This window comes from Hemicordylus capensis, chromosome 1 (assembly GCF_027244095.1).
Source record: "Hemicordylus capensis ecotype Gifberg chromosome 1, rHemCap1.1.pri, whole genome shotgun sequence".
In the NCBI taxonomy this organism is placed as follows: domain Eukaryota; kingdom Metazoa; phylum Chordata; class Lepidosauria; order Squamata; family Cordylidae; genus Hemicordylus; species Hemicordylus capensis.
Genome location: NC_069657.1, coordinates 325,191,981 through 325,218,493, shown reverse-complemented (window position 1 = coordinate 325,218,493; position 26,513 = coordinate 325,191,981). Strand labels below are relative to the sequence as shown.

At 39.6% G+C, this 26,513-nt stretch overlaps 1 protein-coding gene across 2 annotated transcripts in view; it reads left to right on the top strand.

The window, feature by feature from the left end:
* ASCC3 (activating signal cointegrator 1 complex subunit 3) overlaps window positions 1–26,513 on the top strand; it is a 362,371-nt gene that overhangs the window by 193,700 nt on the left and 142,158 nt on the right. For both annotated transcript variants that reach the window (XM_053266329.1, XM_053258340.1), the window contains exons 17-22: window positions 14,528–14,647; window positions 17,044–17,208; window positions 18,055–18,141; window positions 19,815–19,991; window positions 23,837–24,062; window positions 25,152–25,306. In XM_053266329.1, coding sequence (XP_053122304.1) covers window positions 14,528–14,647; window positions 17,044–17,208; window positions 18,055–18,141; window positions 19,815–19,991; window positions 23,837–24,062; window positions 25,152–25,306 — 930 coding nt within the window. The remainder of the gene's footprint in view (window positions 1–14,527; window positions 14,648–17,043; window positions 17,209–18,054; window positions 18,142–19,814; window positions 19,992–23,836; window positions 24,063–25,151; window positions 25,307–26,513) is intronic.

The following is a 26,513-nucleotide window of genomic DNA, read 5'->3' as shown; positions in this document are numbered from 1 at the left end:
CAGATGACCTCATCAAGCAGGCAGCAACCCTTGGGAGCAGGTGGTCCCTCAAGTATCCTGGGCCCAAACCGTTAAGGGCTTTGAAGGTCAAAACCAGCACCTTGAATTGGACCCAGAAATGAACTGGCAGCCAGTGCAGCTCTTTCAGAATGGGTGTGATGTGTTCCCACTGGGCAGCTCCAGATAAAACCCTAGCTGCCGCGTTTTGCACTAGCTGTTCTTTCCGGATATTCTTCAAGGGCAGCCCACGTAGAGCGTGTTACAGTAATCCAGCCGTGACATGACTAAGGCATGGGTAACTGTGGCCAGATCTGCCTTCTCAAGAAAGAGACACAGCTGGCTCACTAGCCAAAGCCATGCAAAGGCACCCCTGGCCACCGCCCGAGCTTCCAAAAGCAGAGTCAGGCCCAGTAGTACCCCCAAGCTTCGTACTTGTGAGGGGCTGGATGAGGGATAATAAACTGAATCCAAATAAGACGGAGGTACTTATTGTGTGGGGTTGGAACTCAGGAGACTATTTTGATCTGCCGGTTCTAGATGGGGTCACATTCCCCCAGAAGGAACAGGAACTCAGTCTGGGAGCGCTTTTGTACCCAAACCTCTCCCTGGTGTATCAGGTTTAGACAGTAGTCAGAGGTATTTTCTGTCAGCTTCGGTTAATATGATATGCCAGTTGCATCTGTTTCTTGAGCTAAATGGAACAGTGGTACATATGCTGGTAACCTCCAGGCTTGACTACTGCAATGCGCACTATGTGGGGCTGCCTTTATACATAGTCCGGAAACAGCAGTTGGTTCAGAATGTGGCAGCCAGGTTGGTCTCTCGGTCATCTAGGAGAGACCATATTAGTCCTGTGTTGAAAGAACTACACTGGCTGCCAATATGTTTCCGGGCAAAATACAAGGTGCTGATTATGACCTATAAAGCCCTAAACAACTTAGGCTCTCTATATTTAGTAGAACATATTCTTCACTATTGCCTATTGCCCATTGCCCATTGAGATCATCCAGAGAGGTTTGCGTGCCGTTGCCACCGTCTCATCTGGTGGCTACACAAGGATGGACCTTCTCTGTTGCTGCCTCGAGACTCTGGAATGCTCTCTCTGCTAAAATAAGAGCTTCCCCATCTCTGATAACTTTTTAAAAGCCTTTAAAGACACATATATTCATCCAAGCTTTTTTGACTAGGTGAGGTTTTAAATTGTTTTAAGGTTTTAATTTCTTTTAAAATTGCTTTTATTTTGCTATAAACTGCTCAGAGACGGAAGTTTGGGATGGTGTACAAATATAATAAATAAATACATTAAAATAGGTCAAATGACATGCTAAATCTATTTAGGGCAGCAGAAAAATTGCATAGTTTTTAAGAGAGAACATTAGTGCAAATTTTATGCACTAATAAAATTTAGTATATCCTTTTTTTTCTTTAATGCACTAGGAAATGTAGTGCATAGGGGGAAATTTGCATGGTTGCTTTTTTTTCAGAAAAATATCTGGAAATAAAAGAAATTTAGAGTCTTTCTGCGCATCATCTATTGTTTCAGTGTTGTATCCATAAAATGAACCTGCTACATAGAAAGCTCAAGTCATAAGGTATTGATGCCATGGCCTGCTGAAACATGTCATTGACATACTCAGATGAAGAAGATACATTTGGGGTAGAAATGGAAGGCGTTTTGTTTGTTTTATGACACAAAATATACCATATTTGTGGCATATTTGTATGCTTTAAATATGTTGTCATTCTGTGGAGTCCTGCAGGTACCCATAAATAATGCTTTTGACCTGAAGATATAAGTTGTCCCCAAGTCTGAAACAATTGTAGGTAAGTACAAATTAATGAAGTTCAGCAGCCAGATGTGTCATGGCATCATTAGGGACAACATTCCTTGTAACCTTTAAGTTTTTTTCTTTTTATTTTGAATAGTGGGCATGCATGTATTCATTTAATTTTTGCCCACAAGAGGCAGTAGAGCTTCATAATAGGCGGAAACTTTGCAGATTTTTAGACTGCTTATTTTTCTTTGCCCTCACCCCCATGCTAAAATGAAATGCAACCGTTTTTGTAAAAGTGTAATTATGCTTTAAAAGATGTAGTGCACAGTAAGCATAGAATTAATCTTCAGTGGTCAGGAGCTGTGCCAGATTCCGACAACTGAGGGTCAATGTTGAAGTGTCTTAATGATTTCTAATAAACTTATGTTAGTGAAAATAGCAACGCATCTATGCTGGTGTAACTGAAAATGCTGAAAAGCAAAAGCACTGACATGGCCATGAAACCATCATTTTTAATGTACTCTGCAACACTGGTCATGATGTTTCCTGCTGACATGACAAGCCAGGAAAGATCTGTACTTGCTTGATTTCAGAAAATCAATTGCAAGTCAGGCCAGTTTCAAAAGTCTTTCATTTTTCTTGATTGTAACTCAGTCATTTATCTCTTTCAGTTCAGATGACCATATAAATATCTTTCCTCTTTGTAGCTTGCTTTTGCAATAATCCAAGAAAACAAGGCTTTGGAGTCACTGTAGAAAACTCCAAGATGTTTTATGTGTGGTGATGTTTGAGAAAACAGGAGCAGAAGTGACACACAGAAGAATCAGTTACACCATTTTTGGAGCGCTAAGTTCAGTAGAAAGTATATTTATATAAACAGTGATTGGATTCTACATAGCATAATAAGAGTTCTTCTTTCAGAATGAAGATAGTAGTAGTAGTAGTAATAATAAACAACTTTATTTGTTAGCCACCCTATAGCAAATTGTTGATTTTAATTTCTCCTTCCTATGCAGTTCCCTTTACATCCTGAAGGATGTCCTGTACATAATGAAGAGTTGCAGGGAGCCTCCACATTGTCCATTTGTATTGTCACTTCTAATCAGATCATAAAATTTGTGTTCAGATTTGCAAAAATTCTGAAGGTGTATGATGATAAGTTTTGTAAAGGTGGATAGGCTGATTAGAAGATTGTGCACGCTTAGTTGATGCATGGTGAGGAACATAGGAAGCTGCCTTAAACCAAGTCAGACCATTGGTTCATCTAGCTCAGTATTGCCTGCACTGACTGGCAGTGGCTCTCCAGAGTTTCAGACAGGAGTGTTTCTAGACTACCCAGAGATCACTCAGATAGAAGCTGGGACCATCTTCATGCAAGATCACTGAGCTACAGCCCCATCCCCTAAGGGGAATATCTTATAGCTGGCAGTTCTGACATATAGTGTCATATCCAATGCAAACAAAGGTGAACCCTGCTAGCAGAGGGAACAGCTCATGTTCACCATCACAAGACCGGCTTCCCCCCCATTCAGGCTCCTCAGCACACAAAATAATTCTATGAGGGTGGAACTTTGGACTCTATGAGTGTAAAGAAAATCATGCGAGAAGGGGCACACTTATGATGACCAATCCTGCATGTCATAAGATGGAATGCTGAATGTCTTGGATATGTTACTTTTTCTAAAACAGGGCTGCTCACCTTCGGCCATCCTGCAGATATTGGCCTACAGCTCCCATAATCCCTAGCTATTGGTCACTGTGGCTGGGGATAATGAGAGTTGTCCAGAAACAGCTGGGGGGCCCTAAGTTGAGCAGGCCTGTTCTAGAAAATTGGTGGTCTGTGACCCACAGATAGTAGTGAGTCAGCATTAGGTGGATTATGCTACATTGGCGGGTTACATACCATACCTTTTCCTTTTGAGGAGGTGGAGAAGAGGAATATGCATGGGGTGGGAGGAAGACACAGAAAGCAAGGACACATGGGAATACAGTATATGCTTTACTTGAAAAGTGAGTCCTGTGTTCCTCATTGTGGTTAAAATTGAGTCCCAGATCTAACAAGTTTGGACTAGTTCTGTAGAGTAAAATAAAGGTGGTGATGGAGGGAAATACAGATATAAATATTCATTATTTTATTCTGGGTTTTTTGGTAAGCAGTCTTGAAACTATGAAAAGCAGGGTAGAAATTTTTAAATGAAATAAATCATGTCATAATGAAAAGGACAGAGAAGAAATTGGTTTAAGTTAAAGGAATGTATATTTAGTTAAAACATGGAGAAAATCGTTCTGGGGGGTAAAACAGATTATTCAGTGGAAACAGCAGCTAGGAAGGGTTAGAGATTCTGAAATCTTCATAAAGGTTGAATAGAAATCTGTTTGGTTGAGGGAGTTACCTGTTTACCAAACCAGTTTTGAAGTTCAGTGCAGATGGGCTTCCACCACATTGTTGAGAGATTCCAAGTGCTAGGAGCAAAGAAACTGCAACTTGAAATGCTTGATATTAACCCGCCCCGCCCCCCCAAAAAGTGAAATACTACACATAGAAAAGTTCCCAATATTTTGTTGGAAGCAAAGGAAATGACAAAGAGAAGCAGCACATTATTCATCTCAAGCAAAGGAATCTACCAGTCAACTCTTGGCCAGGTGCAGGTGTACACAGGGTTCTCCGAAGCAGAGCCATGCCTGGGACTCCAGAGAAGTGTAGGCTGCTGGGTGCAGTAAACTGAAGCAGTGTCAGTAGTCGGCTGTGGTACAGCAGGGAGGTGGCTGGCTGGAACAAGTAAGTTTTTCTGACCTTTGGAAATGCTCCATAATGTGCACAAGATGCAGAATTTCTGCCTACATGTTGAATTGGGGGGTGGGGGGGTATATAAATGGGTAAAGGGGAAAATTTATGATGAAAGTGGGTTGGGAAAGCAGATAATTAATCCTACAGTTTATTCAAGATTTAAAATGCTATGGAGGATGTACCGAGCTGTTCAGTATGGTAAATAGTTTCAAAGATGTTGCTTTAAAATAAGTGAATAGGAAGATGTTCAGTCAAGACATAAAATGTTAAGCAGTTGGCATATGTGTGTTGTAGAAAATAGATGGCTATTCAGAATATGCTAGCGTTTCCAAAACAAGCAAACTGGGAAGACTAAAAATGCTGATGAGACACTTGAGAAAAGAGTTCATGCTGTGCCAGTTTAAAAGCAAATATTATACCTTCTGCACACACAGGATCCCACCCCACCCACCCCCACCCCTGAAAAATTTGATTTCATTATGGAGTTAAATACTTCAACTACCTAGTAACTTTTATATAGGAACATAGTAATTCATTAAAAGTGTGTTACAGCTTTCTTTGTAGATCTTTCTTTTCATTACAGTGTCCTCTAAGCTTATCTTAGGCAAGGTCATTCTTAATGATGTATAATTTACTGATGATGTGCAAATAGTTGGTTGGCTGGGGTGAATACAGACAAAACTATAATCCATATTACATTTTTAAAAGATCTTTGTATGGTATCTTCAACAACTAAAATAAATACATGAAATATAAAACGTTCACAATTTATGTATTATTTCTTCCGGAATCAGTGGACTGCATCGAGATGCCCAATGAAAAGGCAGAAGCTCTTTGTATGGTGTCAGGGCTCCTTGTTTGTGCAGAGGGGCCCCTTTCATGAGCACATTTCTCCTTTGTGAATGGAGCTATTCCTGACAAAAAACCCACTCTGTTAAAGGTCTGGATGCTGCCCAGCGTTGCTAGTTAACTTACTATGGTTTAGATTTCAAGAGATAGTGATACATGAACAACTTTCAGTGAGGATTATACATTGTAGCAGTTGGCATGCAGTGTAATGTGCATTCCTTTGTTAATAGGGTTGTGCCCCTCTCCTATTTGACAGTACACAGGCAAATAACTTTGTAAAGAGATAAAGCAGAAAAAAAGTTGACAGTTTCTTTTCCTTATTCATAAGAACATAAGAACAGCCCTGCTGGATCGGGCCCAAGGCCCATCTAGTCCAGCATTATGTTTCACACAGTGGCCCACCAGATACCACTGGAACCCTACAGGCAGGAGTTGAGGGCATGCCTTCTCTTCTGCTGTTACTCCCCTGCAATTGGTACTCAGAGGCATCCTGCCTTTGAGGCTGGAGGTAGCCCTCCTACTAGTAGCCGTTGATAGACCTCTCCTCCATGAAGTTATCCAAACCCTTCTTAAAGCCATCCAGGTTGTTGGCTGTAACCACATCTTGTGGCAGAATTCCACAAGTTGATTATGCATTGTGTGAAAAAATACTTCCATTTGCTGGTCCTAAATTTCCCGGCAATCAATTTCATGGGATGACCCCTAGTTCTAGTGTTATGTGAGAGGGAGAAGAATTTCTCTCCACTCGCTCCACTCCATGCATGATTTTATAGACCTCTTATCATGTCTCCCCACAGTCGTCTTTTTTCTAAACTAAAAAGCCCCAGGTGTTGTGGCCTTGCCTCATAAGAAAGGTGCTCTAGGCCCCTGATCATCTTGGTTGCCCTCTTCTGCACCTTTTCCAGTTCTACAATGTCCTTTTTTAGATGTGTTGACCAGAATTGTACACAGTACTCCAGGTGTGGCCGCACAATATTTTTGTATAAGGGCATTATAATATTAGCCGTTTTATTTGCAATCCCCTTCCTAAGGATCCCTAGCATGGAATTGGCCTTTTTTACAGCTGCCACACATTGAGTTGACACTTTCAACGAGCTGTCCACCACGACCCCAAGATCCCTCTCTTGATCAGTCACCGACAGCTCAGATCCCATCAACGTATACTTGAAGTTGGAGTTTTTCATCCCAATGTGCATCACTTTACACTTGCCAACACTGAAGCGCATTTGCCAATTTGTTGCCCACTCATCCAGTTTGGAGAGATCCTTTTGGAGCTCCTCACAATCCGTTTTGGATTTCACTACCCGAAAGAGTTTGTTATCATCTGCAAATTTGGCCACCTCGCTGCTTACCCCAACTTCTAGATCATTTATGAATAAATTAAAAAGCACCAGTTCCAGTAGAGATCCCTGGGGGACCCCCACTTCTTACTTCCCTCCATTGTAAAAACTCTCTATTTATCCCTTCCCTTTGTTTCCTGTCCTTCAAACAGTTAGCACATATGTACTTGTCCCCTTATCCCATAACTGCTAAGTTTCCTCAGGAGGAACTTTGTCAAAAGCTTTTTGGAAGTTCAGGTATACTGTGTCAACTGGATCACCCTTCTCCAAACACTTGTTCACTCTCTCAAAGAACTCCAAAAGGTTCGTGAGGCAAGATTTACATTTGAAGAAGTCATGCTGGTTCTGTACCAGCAGGGCCTGTTGTTCTATGTGCTTTACAAATTTATCCTTGGGAATGCTTTCCATCAATTTGCCTGGGATGGACGTTAAGCTAATCAGCCTGTAATTTCCCAGATCATCCCTGGATCCCGTTTTGAAAATCGGTGTTACATTTGTTACTTTCCAGTCCTCCGGTACAGAGCCTGATTGCAGGGATAAGATATATATTTTCGCAAGGAGGTCAGCAATTTCACATTTGAGTTCATTGAGGGCTCTTGGATGGATGCCGTCCGGCCCTGGTGATTTGCTAGTTTTCAGTTTTTCCAGACAGTTTAGAACATCATCTCTTGTCACTGCTATCTGACTCAGTTCTTTAGCCTCCATCCCTAAAAAGCGTGGTTCAGGAACAGGGATATCCTCTGCCATGAAGACAGACACAAAGAATTCATTTAGCTTTTATGCAACCTCCATATTCTCCTTAATAATCCCTTTCACTCCCTCATTATCCAAAGGTCCAACCGCCTCCCTGGCAGATATCCTGCATCTTATGTATTTAAAGAAGTTTTTGTTGTTCACCTTGATGCTTTTGGCTAAATGTTCCTCATACTCTTTTTTTTTTTTTTTTTGCCTCTCTTATTGTCACCTTGCATTTCTTTTGCTAGAGTTTGTGTTCCTTTCTGTTCTCTTTATTTGGGCAGGCCTTCCACTTTCAGAAGGAAGTCTTCTTCCCTTTTATGGCTTCCTTGACTTTACCTGTTATCCATGCTGGCATCCTCTTGGACTTAGTGGTACCGTTCCTCCTTTTGGGTATACAATCTAACTGGGCTTCTAGTATTGTGGTTTTGAGTAAACTCCATGCATTCTGGAGTGAAGTGACTCTCCTGATTTTCCCTTTCAGCTTTCTTTTCACCATACTCCTCATTATGGAGAAGTTTCCTCTTCTGAAATTCAAAGTGTCTGTGTTAGACTTCATTGGTGATTCTCTCCCCATATGTGTGACCAATTATTAAGGGGTCACCTTTAATTATGAGTATTGCTTCAGATAGGCTAATACAAGTCCCAAAAAGAAAACAGATCCCAGACACCAGCTGGATTTAGTTCATCAGTTTATTGTTACACCCTAAGTATTAGCTAAACTATAGTTCATTCACTCACACATGCATACTTACCAGCCCCAATTAAAGGTGATCAGTCTTTAATGGGGAGTTGGGAGAAGCTGGAGGCCCCACGATCTTCTGTGCTTCTCAGAGAAAACCTCTGTTGATGCCTGACTTTAAAAGGGTTGCCTGCCTTTGAAGCTGTTTGCTGTTCTGTGTTTACATCCATCTGATCCCAGGATCGACCTTAGTCCTTGTTTTCAAGCAATTCCGTTCTGCTGTCTCCGGCATCTTCTTAATCTGGTTTTCCCTGGTCTTCTGGGGCATTTCCTTCCCAACTTTTATCATGTTTTGGGGGGTTGGTATATCCTTTGCTTACTCATGCACTCTTTCAGACACACACACAGAGTTCCTTTTATCATTTGTTTAACCAGAAGTAAATCTTTCTATTAGGTTTGCTGACAATCCTTGAAGTAGGAGCAATTCCCCTTATCAACATCAATACTTCATTCAGTTATACACGTAGGCTATAGAACTATGATATAAACAATCACTTTTAATCAAATAATTATATTAGCTATATTATATGTCACATGTATGCTGAATTTGATTGCACTACAGTCACTGTTCCCTAAAGGGTTGATGACACTGACATCACACACCTGGTCCTGGGTGCCACTCAGGATTAAGTCCAAGGCCGCCTTCTCTCTGGTTGTTTCCAAGACCAACTGTTCTAGGGCACAGTCATTCAGCGTATCTAGAAATTTGACCTCTCTGTCATTACCTGACTGTGATTTATCCATTCTATGCATGGGTAATTGAAGTCATCCATCCTTACAGCCCTGCCTCTCCTTGAAGCCTCTCTGATTTCCTCCTGCAACTCCCAGTCACTGTCAGCATTTTGATCCGGAGGGCGATAGCACGTCCCCAGTAGCAGATTTCCTTTCAGGCCTTGTATTGTCGCCCACAGGGTTTCTGTGGAGGACTCCGATCCACCTAGGTTTTCTACTTTGTTAGATTCTATCCCTTCTTTAATATACAGTGCTGCTCCACCTCCAAGCTGCCCCTCCCTGTCCTTTCTATAGAATTTTATATCCAGAGATAACAATGTCCCACTAGTTCTCACTGTTCCACCATGTTTCTGTCATGCCTACTATATCTATTTCTGTGTTAGCAACCAAGCACTCCAACTCACTCATCTTGGCTTGGAGGCTTCTGGCATTGGCATATGAGAGCCAGCGTGGTGTAGTGGTTAGAGTGCTGAACTAGGACCGGGGAGACCCAAGTTCAAATCCCCATTCAGCCATGATACTAGCTGGGTGACTCTGGGCCAGTCACTTCTCTCTCAGCCTAGCCTACTTCACAGGGTTGTTGTGAAAGAGAAACTTAAGTATGTTGTACACCGCTGTGGGCTCCTTGGAGGAACAGCGGGATATAAATGTAATAATAATAATAATATAATATAAGCACCTATACGCTGAATCTCTTCCCTGGTGTCTGCTGTCTTTCTTTTGACTCTTAAACCAGCTGGCACAGCATTCTGTCTGCTCTTTATGTGGTTCTGCTCTGTCCCCTTCTGTTTTATCTGTATCCTCGGCACCCTCGCACTTTAAGAATTGGCATTTGCCGAACCAGATACAATCCAGCTCCTGTTGGCTATTCCCCAGGCATCATTTTAAAAGCTGCTCTGCAACCTTTTTGATTTTAAGTGCCAGCAGTCTGGTTCCATCTTGGTTCAAGTGCCGCCCATCTCTTTTGTAAAGGCCTTGCTTGCCCCAAAATGTGTCCCAGTGTCTAACAAATCTAAATCCCTCCTTTTGGCACCAACATCTCATCCACACATTGAAACCCCTCAGCTCTGCCTGTCTCACTGTACCTGCATGTGGAACAGGTAGCATTTTTAAGAATGATATCTTGGTGGTCCTGGACTTCACAACGCTACCTATCAGCCTAAATTTGGCTTCCAGGAATTTCCAACGACATTTCCCCACATCGTTGGTGCCGACGTGCACCACGACGGCTGTCTACTCCCCAACACTGCCTAAGAGCCTATCTAGACACTGTGTGATGTCCGCAACTTTTGCACCAGGCAGAGAAGTCACCGTGCAGTCAACACGCGGTCACAAACCCATCTCTCTATACCTCTAATGATCTAATCACCCACTACAAGGAGGCCTCCCCCCGAGGAGTATCCCCTGTGGGAGGGGATATAGGCTCATCGTCCATGGAAGGGGTCCCTTCTAAAGGAGCATGCTGCATTTGTGGGGGCGGGGCTTGGATGCCTCAACAAGCTACGGCATGGCTACCACGTGGTCTCCGCGCAGGCCCCATTCTTATGGATCTTGACGGATCTCAATACAGATCGAACTTGTTCCCTGAAAGCCAGGAGCTCCTTTCACCAAGCACACACCAATGACTTCTGCCCATGGCTTCTGCAAATAGTCATTCATGTGGCACTCTGTGCAATACACTAGGAAGTGCCCCCTCTCTTGCTGGCTTTCTAGCTTCATATTGGTTTTGTTGGCTGTTTACAGTATTTAGAGATAGTTTATTTGAAGGATAGGTCTCAGCTGTAATGGTCAACTATTTAACTGTCCAAACAGCCTTTCTCTGGAATATGAGGGAGGGATTTGTACTTACCTTCTCTTCTCCACTGGGCTCCTTGTGATCACAAGGGCCTGTTCCAGGCTCCCCCACACTCTTCCTACTAAACTCCAATGACCTGTTTGCTATCCCTGTTCACTATGTTCTTGGGCCTAAACCTCTTATGTAGAGAGTAGGCTTCCAACTGAGACACAGGATGTGGGTCAAAGGAATCTGGAGCCTCCCCCAGCCCTAGCTGACTCCACCCCTTCCAGGCAGAGACAAACTAAAAAACAGGAGTTTGCTAGCCCTGGCAGATAACACACAGACAGACTAGGACTTGCCCCTTAAAGAGAAACCAGCCCCTCCTCCTACCTACTATTTTTGGTTTTTCATGATAATCCGGAGTAGCAGCTGACCTCCTGACTAAAGTTGCACATATGAGAGAGATGCACTAGCATCTCTGCTCCTCAAGATGCTTGTATGGGGAGCAATTTTTTTATGGTCTCCCCTTTGCCTGGAAGTGTTCTGAGCAAAGTGCGATCCTTTGCACTTAAAAGGTGTTTTGTAATGCAAATTGGTAGCTTTCTAAGAGCTGAGCTATAGTTTCTGTTATTCTTCTGGAATTTGCATGGTTGGATGAAAACCTTTCAAGCCACTAAGCCAGTGGAATGAACATTGAAAGTATTTTCTTATACTTGTCCAAACTGGACACTTGTATAAACCTCCCAAAGTCCGATTTCCAATAGACTGCCGTTTTTTAGGTAGCCCATAGGATTACTGTTCCCTTGGTGGTGCAGGGTGAGCAAGACAATCTCTAAGTCTGTTTGATCCAGGATTAAGGGAGCTCCCCAATCTGGGCTAAGCAGAATCCCTTTTTATATACCCTTTGTAAGCATTCCTACAGCCTATTTGACTGATCAGCTTTGTCCAAGCCTTGCCTATGGTCACATTAGCTGGAGGAGTGCTTACGGAAGGTAAAGTATGGAGACTCTCCCTAAGCTGTAGCCTAGTTAAGTCAGATAATTTCCCCAAGTTTGGTCATAGAAATTCAGGGGTTGCACAGCTTCCTTGCTCCCAAAGCTTGAGAGCAACCCCATCCAGCTCTAAGGGCACATAAGGCTTGGAAGATCCTGAGCCATATGTGCAATTCTTCAGTGTGCAGTTTGCCATAGAGCCTTTGGGGCCCTTTGCACAGCACTGTTGGAACTCGATGGACTCTTTCACCTTGAATGTACTGTTTCTTGCTCTCTACCATTTTTTTTTAAAAAAAAATTAAAATCTACAGGACATTGAAGTGGACACCAGGTGGCAGCAAATCTTTAAAAAGTAATGTCTGTTTTGTCTTTCCATCAGCATTCAATAGGGACTATAATACCATGAAGAGATGTCAGGCATTTACGATTGCATCTTCCAAACCATTTTTTTCCTGTTGTAACCTTAGAGTAGTCCTGTTGCCTTTTAATGGGTGTCAAATTTTAGTTAAGTTGTTGGAGAGTTATGAATATTTGTATATTTTGCATAGCCCACTTGTACCAGTAATGTTGCCATTTCCTTCTGATTTTGCAGTTTTGAACAATAAAAAGAAAAGGTGTAAAAAGCATTAGTTTGGATGAAAGAGGGCTTTTTGGCAGCTCAATTTTGTTTTAACATGCATAGATTAGGGAGAAGTGTCACAAAAGTGCATGTTGTCCTTCTAAAGAGGGATAATATTGTGTAATATGATGAGTTGCCATCACTTCTATTTCAGGATGGAACTAGTAAGTCCTTCACTGAATTACAGGAGAAAATCAAAAGCACAAATGAGTTCAGGTAGCAAATTGTGTAATACACTTGTGGCCTAGCTAAGGTGTCTCTTTCCCCTTTTGATTGAGTTGCACTCATTTAATGTAGATCTGCATTTTTAACCTCTATGTGGCCCCATTCAGACATCAAAACAGCATTTATTGGACCTTACATGTTCCTACTTGTTGAGACAAGCTGTTTGGTTGAAAGAAAAATAATGATGCTATTACTTTGTTATTGTAATAGGGCAATTTCAGGTTTGCATTGGCTCAATTAACATCTTAACTACTTTCGTGTGGAACCAGTCTTATCTGGGTTAGGCATAGGGGCAGTTCTTATTTGAGATAAACTGGACACTTGGGATGTAGGAATAAAATTGCTATGTTTTATAAGGTAATTTTGGATAGAGAAGTGGGTTAGTGATCATAGGATGGTGGGTGGTAAGTCTCATAGTAGACTCATGGGAGTTAATGTTGGGGTGAATTAATTTGTGAGCTTTGGAGACATTATTGACAAATGCTGTAATCCCACCATATCTTGAAGACTCATGGTGCCTGTATATAAAAGCCTTAATAAATATGTCTGTTCTGTTGAAGTTGGTGGCAGTTGCTTCCAAGTAAATGGGAATTTACCTGCCATTCTAAATACACTCTCTTTGAAAGTAGATTCCATAGAAATCATGAAACTGAATTCCGAATAAATGTTGGGGGAGGTGTGGAACATCAGAATGTACATTATGAACTCTTTTATTTATTGTTGCTGTGTGGCTCTTTATTTTCCTGTGTCCCCGCAGAACCTGCCCAGGATATTTCATGTTTATTTCTATGTAACTATATATTTCTGGAAACCCCCAAAGTTCTTGTACATTGAATATTGTTTGGTGTTTAAAATTATCCTGTATATGTCTAGGGCTTACCTTAAGTCCCCAACCACAGTCTGTTTGTGTAATAAGCCAGTGTGGTGTAGTGGTTAGAGTGCTGGACTAGGACCAGGGAGATCCAAGTTCAAATCCCCATTCAGCCATGAAACTAGCTGGGTGACTCTGGGCCAGTCACTTCTCTCTCAGCCTAACCTACTTCACAGAGTTGTTGTGAGGAGAAACTTCAGTATGTAGTACACTGCTCTGGGCTCCTTGGGGGAGGAGCAGGATATAAAATGTAAATAATAATAATAATACTTCAACAAGTCCTCTTCCACAATCAGTGATACTATTCCACACCAATATGTAATAATGTGGTGAGTGGGCAATAGTGTTATTCTGAGAATGCTATTCACCTTTTAAAAAACAAAACTCCATGCTTTATGTGCATTCTATGCCAAAGGGAAGTTCACAGTCTCCAAGAATAATAATATGAAGAAAGAAGAGAAAACTGAGCAAAGGGTTAAAAAAAAAATGAAGCATTGCAGTAAGGGTTAAATGGGGCATTGCAGTGAGGATTATTGATTTTCCAAAAATAAATAAATAAAAGTGCAGTCGAGTGCTTTTGCATTGAAGTTATACAATTAGGGAAATGCCAAATGTCTCCAATGAATTGAATTAATCCTTTAAAAAGTCAAAATAGTATGGGTGTCTGCAATACAAAGCGTTACCCTATGTGTGCTCAGGACACTTGAGAACGCATTCCTCAGCAATCACAGTCATAATGAAATGCATAGTCTTCTTTCCCAAGTGCAAAATACTCTTCTTTGAGGTCTGACAAAACATGATATCCCAAACAGCAATTCAATCATGAGGGAAGACTTGAAGAAGATAGAATGAAAATATTTGAAATAAGTAAATAGGGTAGTGGGCTATTCTTGAATTGTGTTTTTAAAGTAAAATATAATTGCGATCACATAATGATTTGTCAATTTCTGAGTACTTTGTCAGTTTCTGCAGTGATTCTTATTAAGTATTCAAGCCCTGCCCATCTAAAACTCTGTGTGATGAGCTTTATACTATTCTAATGCTCAACATGTAAATCTTGTTTTATTTCTTCCTACTTGCAGATTGCTCTTGGAACAATAACAAATGTCGAGGAAGCAGTAAAGTGGATAAGTTATACTTACCTTTATGTACGGATGAGAGCAAACCCATTAGTATATGGCATCAGTCACAAGGCTTATCAGGTAGAAAATGCATGAAACAACGAACCTACTTTCTGACTCTGTAATCCTTTCCTGATGGGAGATTAAATATTTGCCATTGCTGCCCTTCATGACATCAGCAACCCTTCTTAAGTGCTTTAAAACATGGAAAATATTCCAAAGTACAAAATATAAAAGTAAAGCAACCTAAATTATCTTCCCTGAGTCATTCTGAATGTTGCAAATGTCATCTGTCAAGCAAGACTCATGGAACAGAGTCAAATTAGTCATTGGCACACATGTATGCAAATCATTTTTGTTCTGTACATCAGTTTGTGTCAGCAAATGTAGCCTTTGCATGGTGAATGAGTGATATAGTCAAATGCTTTGGTATGGGGCATGTGTGTGAGAGAGTGCAATAGTGTATGGTAATGGCTAAAAGACTTAGTTATGAACAGTGAAAAGATAAAAGAATAATGAAAAGATTAGTTATGAAATTATGAATGACTTTGTTATGAAAAGTCTTCGTTATGAATAGTTATGGAACTATTTCATAACTTAGTTATGAAATTCAAACCGTCCCAGTTTGAATTTCACCTCTGCCATGAATTTGCTAGGTGACCTTATGTAGGCCACTCTCTTAGCTGCTCAACTGCAATATGGGGATAATTATACTGACCTATCTTATAATATTGTTGCAAGGATTACAGCAACATAATTTAATGTACCACTTTGTGGTACATCAAAGTACTACATTATATAATCAAAGCATTATATAAATGCTGAGTGTTTATTAATTGTGTGCATGTTTACTCAGACGTAAAGCCCATTTTGTTCCTTGGTGCTTACTTGCAGGTAAGTGTGCAGCCTTAATTATTTAACTTGGAGTATTTCCAGGTGGCAGTTTATTCTAACATAAATGCAAATTGCAGCAAGAGATTTTCCAGGCATCCAGATCACGTCAAAGGGTGTTGTGCTCTTACTTAGCACCATCTGCTGGCTGTTTGCTAACAATCCGTGAAAGGACAACAATCCTTTTAGACACTACTTTAAAAGTACTATTTAAAAGGGATGGGTTTTTCATTAATCTTTCACGGATTGTCAGAAGTTGAAGTCTTTTGAAGTCATCTGAATGTGCCAGAAAATCTTGCATCACAATTTTGTGTTCATGTTAGAAAAAATTGCTATCTGCAAATGCCCTTAGCAATACAATTGGGTTTCTATTGGGAAGAGGGGGCAGATCTTTTATGGTTTCTTTTTTTAAGTGGGTTAGATATTAGGAGCAGATATTCAAAGTGTTACTACTTTGAAGTTTTCTCTTGGAAGACAAGTGCAACATTATAGCTCTTGCTAGAGCCTTTTTTGGGTCTAATTGTTCTTCTTCAAGGTATGGTCTGAACAAACTCTAGGCAAAGGTAGAGGGGCACGAGTGTTTGTGTGTCATTTATTCCTGTTTTTTATTGTTACTTTTCAATTAGAGTTGAACTTATGGGTTCCAGATGTCATCTGGACCTTCAACACAACCATGCACTGTCAGCAGAAAATTCTAATCATGCAGGGTAGCCGTTCATGGAAGGAGCTTCTGCCAACAGTGCCTCACTGTTCCAAAGATCTGGATTCCACACCATGAATACATGTTTTTCTTGAGTACTGATGTGTACACTTTGCTCAGTCTTTGTGCTAAAAACCCTGATAGCATCTGTCAGAAATACAGAATTCTAATCTGTATTTAGAATTTACTCAGAGCTACTGTTGCTTAAAGTACTCTTGTAAAAATAAATAAAGCCCCCTTACCTCTTTTGAGGGGTCAGGAGGGTATAGATTTACTTTCTTCTAAAGTATTTATTTTTCAAAAAATAATGTTTAAAGCTGTGATAGAGAGATAATGGTACTTTTAGAAGCTCAGGCAAATATGCCTTTGCTATTGTATATTTAGCAAGCACACTTGTTGATTCTTGCTATATGTTTTTGAGTACACACATGTGCACACATGCACTTCTAGCTCAAAATCTTTGCGGTCCCGCCCTCCTAAAAAATAAAATTGGTGTTGCTACCTAATTTCCAGATTCTAAGGTATGTCCTTGGTTAACCGTAGTTAACCATGGGTTAATCAATTTTCATATATTTCATGGTTGTCTCCATAAATTACAGAGGAAATATTTGCTGAGTTCTGTGTTTTCCTTAGGGTAGGAAGAAGAAAACACTAAGATATATTTTAATTTAATATTTTAATTTACCAACTTATAAAGAGTTTTAAAGTTATTTTAAATATTCCTAATCAACCATTTATCCAAGTGATTTGTATCAAATAAAACAGCTATATATGCTCACCTGTTAATCTGAAGCCATAAAAAATGGCAGAAAAATATTCAAGAGAATATAGGGAATAATTTTTTGAATGATGCATCACTTTCCACTATTTTGTAAACTACCTGTAGATGGATCCAACTTTAGAGAAGCACAGAGAGCAGCTAGTGATTGAAGCTGGCCGAAAGTTGGATAAAGCCCGGATGATTCGTTTTGAAGAAAGAACTGGATTTTTTTCCTCAACAGATTTAGGCAGAATTGCCAGCCACTATTACATTAAATGTAATACTATTGAGGTAATCTCTGCTTTTCTGTAAATTTTCTCTTGTTAGAAATAAAGTCATTATTTAATATTTAACAGTATTAAATAAGTATCTAATACTTTACCTGGAAATAAGTCCCATTGAAATCAGTGGAACTTAGTTTTGAGTAAATATGCACAGGATTGTGCTGTAAATGTCATAATAAAATTAGTAGCAATCCTATACTGTGCTATGTGCTTTTAGATCCGTGGGGAAAGGGATGAAATTTTAGTTCTATATTAAATTCACAAATTATAATTCTGTAAAGGAGGGTAATGAAAAACTATGATTGGTTGTGGGATGACCTTATGAAACACCTCATCTTGTTTAGTATATTGGAAATGCGTGTATTCTGAAGAGAGGTATTCAAGTACTTACACATCTTATACAGATGTGTATACCATATTTGCAGAAGTTTGGAGTTAAATATTTTGATGTCTGCTGTTCTGTATTACAGAAATGTATTCTGATGATCTTATTTGTTCTGTGTTGCTTTTAAAATTAAATTAGTGTTGTCTTCATAAATATATTTCTATCTCTGTGTTTGGTACCTACTTTTTGTTCTTTTAAAAAAATACAGCACAAGCTTACTATCATCTTTCACAATGTTACCGTCTGCATCCCAGGATCCTTTAAGAGGTCTTAAGCTAATGCTTTAGATTATAGCATGTAAAAACTTGATGCCATTTTTTCCATTTTCCATTTTATGCCATCCATTTTTCTGGATGCCATTTCTTCTGACAGTTGCTGATGATGATAGGGGTTATGCTTTCTCTTGCTTGGTATCTGGATTGGAACTAAATATTCTAAACAGCAAACCATAGCCTCTTCTCTTTCCAGACTTTCAATGAACTATTTGACGCTCACAACACAGAAGGTGATATTCTTGCTGTAGTGTCTAAAGCAGAGGAATTTGAACAGATCAAGGTAAGAATGCTATGTAAGCCTCATAAATAATGTTTTGAAGCACAAATACAAATATTGTGGCAAAACATTTTGGCATGTTTAATAAATTATCATGGGATCTGCTTGGGATTTTACATATAGAAGGCATTATTAAGATGCTATCTAAGCAGTGCTTTACAAAAATGGAAATTTCATTGTGTATGCATGTCTGTATGTTTATATGCATTGTGAATGGTTGTATGTGTTTACATACACGTGCACACATACAAGTAATTTCTAGGCACAATGACGTTTTTATTCACTTCTATATGATGAACAGCTCCACACACCTCTCTTCTTTACACATGATACTGCTTCTTAAATGGTAGCTGATACCAATGATACCATGCTAGCCAGAGTGTTGCAAACATGTTAGACTGGATTGCTGATTCAAGGTATAGTTTCCAGTGAAACTATACACTGCTAATTCTTTCAATCCATAATACATTTTATAACCATGTGTTACCCAGTCATCTCCATTCAACTTGTTTTGACCTGAAAGTTCTTAACAATGGACATACCCAATATATTTGTAAACACACAGCATGTTCTGGCAGCAAGAAGTGGGTTTTGGGTTTTTGCTCTTTAAGACGAATTGGAATTTCATGGTGAAAAAGAATTAATCATCCTTTGCTTAATTATTTTACTTAGAAAGCTATCACTGCAGTTCCTTGAAGAAACCTTACTGATACTGGACAAATGCAGCCAAAACAGTAACCAGAGCAATTCGTTCTCATAGTAGGAAAAATGGTTTGGGAATTTAGATGCTGTCCACAGCCACTGGTGCCTTTTTGTTTGCAGAAGACCTGTGTTACAAGTGCTAGTGTAGCAAGAGGTCCTATACTAACCCACTATTCAGTAGTTAATAGAGATGGGTCCTCTTGAAATGAGATGATTGGGGAGTGCTTAAAAAGTCCCTCAAATGGTTCAAGTGATAGTTGTGACTTTTCAGCTCCGCTTTCATATTGAATAAGTTGGCCGGAGCTTGATGGAAATGGCCTCCATGTGGTTCCCTGCAGGTGCCAAACATTTACCCTCTTTAAATAAGTTTTAGACTAATAGACTTTCAGAAAATCAAAGAATATGTAGATTTATGCTCTGTTTTGCAAGTACGAATGAGAATTTAAAATACTATGCATTATTCAAACTGTAGATATGAATATTTCTTTACTTGTATTAAGACTTAATCTTATTAACAGTGAAAACCTTAATACCATGAATCATAGTACTTCAGAGTTTTGAGCTAAGAACATAATATGCCACACGCAAACTATATGACTTTAATGAATACATTTAATGTTAATTCAAGTTTGTCCTAATCCAGAAGGACAGAGGTTATACTCTGGTCAAATAAAAAGGGAAATCTCATCAGGTGGAGGATGGTACAGTCAGAAGACTTAATTTTTGAGGCATATCACATTTTTGTGTGTCAATGGCAACTTTAATATAAGGTGATGAATAATGAAATGCAATTGTGTCATTATTAAGATAGTTTCAATTAGGTTCTAATAAGTACAGTGTTGGGAGACTTGTTTTTCAGAAACTATAGACTGTTTAAAAACATTGTTATTGGGAGATAATTGACATTTAATTTTCATGTGGAAGATTTAACAAGTTGCATCAGCCTTTTCAAAGTCTATTAATTTGTGTTTCAGGTGAGAGAAGAAGAAATAGAGGAGCTGGAAGTCTTGCTGAGCGATTTCTGTGAACTTCCTGCTCCTGGTGGAGTGGAGAACAGTTATGGGAAAATAAATATTCTCCTGCAAACTTATGTTAGCCGAGGAGAAATTGATAGTTTTTCCCTTATTTCAGACTCTGCTTATGTTGCACAGGTAAATAAAAACTATAACTCCAATAATGATTTATCGAGATACACGGAAAACAGTAACTTTATCCTTTTTTCTTTTTTTTTTAAGACACTGATTATGAGTGGAGTGTCCAAAGTGGGTCTGGAAATCCCACCAGTGTTCTCTAATTTTTTTCATCTGGGTGTGAGATGAGTTTTGTTCTGGGCAGACGTATCAAGGCAGTGTGTAAACATGCATGTTCAGAGTGAGACCTTCCTGATTCAATTTCATCAGGATCTAAAATTAACTGAGCAGAAATTGAAATACTTGTGTGCCCGCACACATGTGCATGCTTTCAAGGGAACACTGGATCCCTATCCCACCCCTGGTGCGTCACTCACCTCCCCCACCACAAGCGCTGTTGAGTACAATAGCATTCATCTGAAGAAGCAAATGCTTTAAGTGTGATTGTATCTATTTCCGTGATCAGCAGACTGGGCTCATAACTTGATGTGTTCAAGCCCATATGCAGTTGTCAAATAGTTTGGAAACTGTGAGCCAAACTATAGTGAATTAATGGTTTTCCAACCCTTTTTTTGTGATACTCCTTTATGTTGCAGAAGACTATGGGGTAGGCTCTAGGGTGTACTTTTGATTTAGGAAGCCTGATGGGCCTAACCATTGTGTTTTGTGAAATATGAGTCAATCTCCTCTGTTGCTGCCCACACAAGGAAACACAAGAAATGGTAGATGGCTGTCATCCAGAGTTCCATAATACTGTTTTTGAAAAACCTTTGCTGGAAAGATTTTTTTTTTAAAAAAAAACATTATACTTTGTTTAGTGGAAAGGCAATGTGTAAATACTTTTAACAAAACATACATGAGTACTCAAGGCAATATACAATAATGTTCAAAACAAATGTATTAACAAATTAAAAGATACAATAATATGGTGGTAAAAACAGTATATTATTATTATGTCTTGTTTACACAGTCAGGCAGGTGTTATTGGCTGTTTTGTTTTATCCATACGTCCTTCCCAAGGACCTGGGATGGCTGGATTTTGATATCAATATTGTTCTTGTTGTTGTTACAGATATCGTCGCAGAATATAAGCTGTTCCCAGTAAAGCTGTTTTTTTTAATTGGCTGATGGTGATTTCTGTGGCCCCTGTGGTGTTGAGGTGCTCTTCGAGGTCTTTTGGAACTGCACCCAGGGCGACAATTACCACTGGGATTATTTGGGTCTTTTTCTGCCACAGCCTTTCCATTTCAATTTGTAGATCTTTGTATTTGGTGATTTTTTCTATTTCTTTTTCTTCTATTCTGCTATCCCCTGGTATTGCTATGTTGATTATTTTAACTTGTTTTTCTTTCTTCTCGACTACAGTTATATCTGGTGTATTGTGTGGCAGATGTTTGTCTGTTTGTAGTTGGAAGTCCCATAATATTTTTGCATCTTCATTTTCTTTAACTTTTTCAGTTTTATGGTCCCACCAATGTTTGGATACAGGTAGCTTGTATTTTTTGCAGATGTTCCAGTGTATCATCCCTGCTACCTTGTCATGCCTTTGTTTGTAGTCAGTCTGTGCGATCTTTTTACAGCAGCTGATTAGGTGGTCCACGGTTTCATCTGCTTCTTTACAAAGGCGGGCACTTGCTGTTTGTTGTGGATTTGTCGACTTTTGCTCTTATTGCATTTGTTCTTAGTGCCTGTTCTTGTGCAGCCAGTATTAAACCTTCTGTTTCTTTCTTCAAGTTGCCCTTCTTAAGCCATTGCTAGGTCTTGGTGATGTCTGATTTTCCACTTATATTGTGCAAATATTGACCATGCAGGGGCTTGTTTTTCCATTTTTCTGCTCGGTTCTTGACTTGTTCTTTCTTGTAGGCCTGCTTTGTTTCATTGGTGCTTAATAGTTTCGCATTATTGACCATTTGAAGTGCATCTTCTTCACTGTCCTTGAAATATCCTTCAAGGCCTCTTTTCTCATCCTCAACTGTTTGATGGACTTGCAGTATTCCTCTTCCACCTGAGCTGCGAGGGAGGTAGAGCCTATCGACATCACTGCGGGGGTGCAGAGCATGATTGATGGTCATGGTTTTCCTGGTCTTACGATCTAGCGTCTCTAGCTCTGCCTGGGTCCAGTCTATTATCCCTGCAGTGTATCTGATAACAGGTATAGCCCAGGTGTTGATGGCTTGTATGGTGTTCCCGCCATTGAGTTTGGACTTGAGGATTTTTCTAACTCTCCTGATGTATTCACTTCCAATTTTTCTTTTAACTTCAGTGTGTGTCATGTTATCCGCCTGGAGAATACCCAAGTATTTGTAATGTTCTTTCTCTTCCAGGTTCTTGATCTTGCTTCCATTGGGCAGTTCTATTCCTTCTGTTTTTGTTATTTTCCCTCTGTTCATTATTAATGCAGCACACTTGTCTAGTCCAAACTCCATTGCTATATCGCTACTGAAGATACGGACAGTGTTTAGCAGTGATCCGATTTCTGACTGGGACTTTCCATACAACTTCAGATCGTCCATGTACAGCAGATGGTTGATTTGACTTGATGTTTTAGATGTTTGGTATCCGAGGCCTGTTTTGTTGAGTATTTGTGAAAGTGGGGTCATGGTGATTACAAACAACAGAGGGGATAGTGAGTCCCCTTGGAAAATACCTCTTCTAATGCTAACCTGTCCAAGTGTCTCGCCATTGATTGTTAACTGTGTACTCCACATGCTCATTGCTTTTTAAAAATATATCTGAATGTTTTTGCTGACACCAGTTGTTTCTAAATATTTTAGTATCCATGTGTGAGGCAATGAGTCGAAGGCTTTCTTGTAGTCAATCCATGCAACACTTAGATTTGTTTTTCTTCTCTTGCAATTTTCTAAAATCATTTTGTCAATCAGCAGCTGGTCTTTTGTGCCTCTGGTGTTCAGGCAATTTCCTTTCTGTTCAACTGGAAGCTGCTTATTAGTTAATAAGTGTTGCATTACTTCATCTGCTATTATTATTCCAGTTAATAATTTGAACATGGTTGGCAGGCAGGTTATCGGTCTATAATTACTTGGAACTGCACCTTTTGCTGGATCTTTCATAATGAGATGAGTTTTCCCAGTTGTTAGCCATTGTTCTATTATTATTATTATTATTATTATTATTATTATTATTATTTTACATTTATATCCTGCTCTTCTTCCATGGAGCCCAAAGCGCTGTACTACATACTTAGGTTATAGTATAGCATGGTTTTTTTTAAAAAAAACTTTTAAAGCCACCCAGTTCTTGCAGAACAAAATCGTTTTCAGCTGCTTATGTTTTCTTCATTATGAGCCCCAACGACCATTGAGGTCATCTGGAGAGGTCCATCTCCAGTTGCTGCCAGCTCGGCTGGCGGCCAAATGGGGACGGGCCTTCTCGTTTGCTGCACCGAGACTGTGGAATGCACCCCTACTGAAATACGATCCTCCCCATCTCTGGCAATTTCAAAAAGCACTTGAAAAATCACTTGGAAAATCACCTCTTCACCCATGCTTTTTCAGTTTTTTAAGTTTGAATCTGTTTTTGATTCTTAGATTATCTACATTGTTTTAAGATCTTTATGTATGTTTTAACTTGTTTTATGTTATTGTTAACCACCCAGAAATGAAGGTTTGGGGTGGTGTACAAGGTAGGTAGGTAGGTAGATAGATAGATAGATAGATAGATAGATAGATAGATAGATAGAGGAAACTGTAAAGCAAAGGGACCAACTGTAGCTCTTGAAGCAGGAAACTCCATCATGTTGGCACCCAAAAGACATCCTAAATGCTAATCATAATTGTGCCATTCTGTGCAAGTACGTGTGTATTGTAATAGATTAGAAACTCAACTAATCAAATTTTGTTCTACAGAACGCAGCACGTATTGTTCGAGCCCTTTTTGAAATAGCCCTTCGTAAACGCTGGCCTGCAATGACGTACCGGCTGCTGAACCTCAGCAAAGTGATCGACAAGCGATTGTGGGGCTGGGTCAGTCCTTTGCGACAGTTCTCAGTCCTTCCTCCATCAGTCCTTACTAAACTGGAACAAAAAAATCTTACAGTTGATAAGCTGAAGGACATGAGGAAAGATGAAATAGGTGAGATGCAGAAAAAGGCTAAATGGATCAATCTCAATATTTGATCTCTATTTCTATGTCTTTGTTCTTAATTTTATGTAGATTCTGCCCTGTCCCAAAGACTGGTGTGGCATTAGGGTTGATTTTATGCAATTAAAAATACTTCTCTGTCACAAAGGCTCACAGTCTAAATTACATTAATTCCCTCCTCCGTGGCATGCACACACCCTTCTTTATTTGCTTTTCCCTCTTGTGCAAATGTACAAAATTCCTAGCCATATTTTCAGTGTGTTTTAATCTGAAAGTTGCTATTCATCCCAAGTCCAGAATGTTCCAAAACATCTCACTAGTATAGTACATGGGCTTCATGCAGCAGGTCCCAGGTTCAATCCTTTCATCTCCAGTTTAAGGGACCTCTCTTAGCGGGACATCTGCCTGAGATCTTGAGAGCTGCTGAAAGAATAGACATTACTAGACTAAATGAATCAGTGGTGTGGCTCAGTCATGTTTTAGTCTGGCAACTTCCTGCAGAGTTGCAGCCCACAAAGACTAGGTCATGTGCTGCCTGGTATAAAAAGTCAACGTTCTGACATAAACTGGTTTCCTTCTCTGTTTCCATATATGAATTGTTGAACCACTCCTCCAAGAAGATTCTGTTCTGTCCACTATGGGTTGCTATTTACCTTAGGATTGTCAAAGTGCAGAATCTGTCCTCCATTAAATAAGATCAGGCTTCATGTTTTGTGAAAGTAGGCTGGGGTTTTTAAGTGCCAGGTAAAAAAGTCATAGGGAGAAAAAGAGATTTGGGTTTGAAGCAATAGTAAGTACAGTTGTATGAATTCTTAATAGTGACAATTCATTACCAACTGTGAGAAGTATTAATGGTGGTTTTCTGAGCTGTAAAGCACTAATTCAAGTTAAATATTACTTTATATTCAAACATGCTAGGTCAAGAGAGTTAGCTCATTTACCATGAAACAAGCAAGCAATAATATTCCTCTCCAAAGGCCAATTTAAAAGTCTGATGTGTTCCCAGTTCTTCTTCTTACCCCCACTTCCCGCAGGTCTCCAATAAATGTAGATTTCTTTCAAGTTATGTTTACCTTGCAGGTCACATGCTCCATCATGTGAATATTGGATTAAAGGTCAAACAGTGCGTCCAACAAATTCCCTCTATTACAATGGAAGCAACCATTCAACCAATTACACGTACTGTGCTCAGAGTTAGGTTGAACATCACTTCAGATTTCAAGTGGAATGACCAGGTAAAAATTCCTAGCATGCAAAGATGGGAAAATGTGCTGAATCATTTAAAGATCTTATTAAAGATCTTGTCTGAATCATTTAAGTCTTTGGATCAGGGACTCTTGCCCTGAATTCTGGTCTGAACATACCTAACAGCCATGCTGACTAGGGCCAATGTAGGGCTTCTTTGTTAACCAGGATTAATGACAGTGCAGTATAATGTAAAGCCAGGGTCAGAAAACTTGTGGAGATGGCAAAAGCATGTGGTCCCACAGTTCACTCCCAGTCTTTTAATCCTAGTTAAGAGCTACCATTATGTTACAGATGCACTGACCCTTACAGAAACTAGTCCAAAATATTAACTTAAGCTGGATAAAATCATTTTAAATAACATTTTAATATATTTTAACTCTTGTTGCCTATTTATTTATTTTCTAGACCACTTCTGTCTTTGTGTAATTAATGCAGTATTCAAGTCTGCCACAAGTCTAAATAAAATATATGAATTCTAAATATATCTGTTAACTTTACTAAAAAGAGAAGTATACTACAGATGAATTTAAGCCTTAATATATTGGCATTGATTCTACTCAACAGACCAGCTTGGATGACCATTTAAACCATAGGTTAGATTCTCATGAACAAGCCATGATGAGCTCACATATTCCTCTTTTATCCCTCACATGTGCTCAAGGAGGAAACCACAGTTCCCTGTTATGTATGAACTCAGCAATTGTTGTCTCTGAATCGTGATCCATTGCCATCCATAAGAATGGGTTCTGTGCCTGTCCAGGAACCTCCAGGTGGAATGCTCTAGCCCCTCATGGCGCCTGCATTCTGCCTCATGCGCTTGGCTCGGCTGTTATTAAAGGTGACTGGGGCACCATTTTCTTCAGTTCCTTTCTGACCGTGGTAGCAAGAGGACCTTCGTTGCTATTGCTTCTCATTCAGATCAGTTCTTGACTAGAGTTTTCCTCCTGAAACATAAAATAATAAGTTTGTTTCTTTGGACTGACTCAGACTGTTTATTTGACCATTCTTACTCAAAATGGACTGTAAAAATGAAAAGAAAACTTTTAAAAGATATTCAGAGTGCAGGTCGAAATTGCCATCCCATGATCGTCACATCTCCAGACACACACCTCAGCTTGTAAAATCTGTTTGTCATTCTTGAATCAGATGAAAAAATATCAGGCTCTCAGACTACAATTACTGCATGGGCTTCCA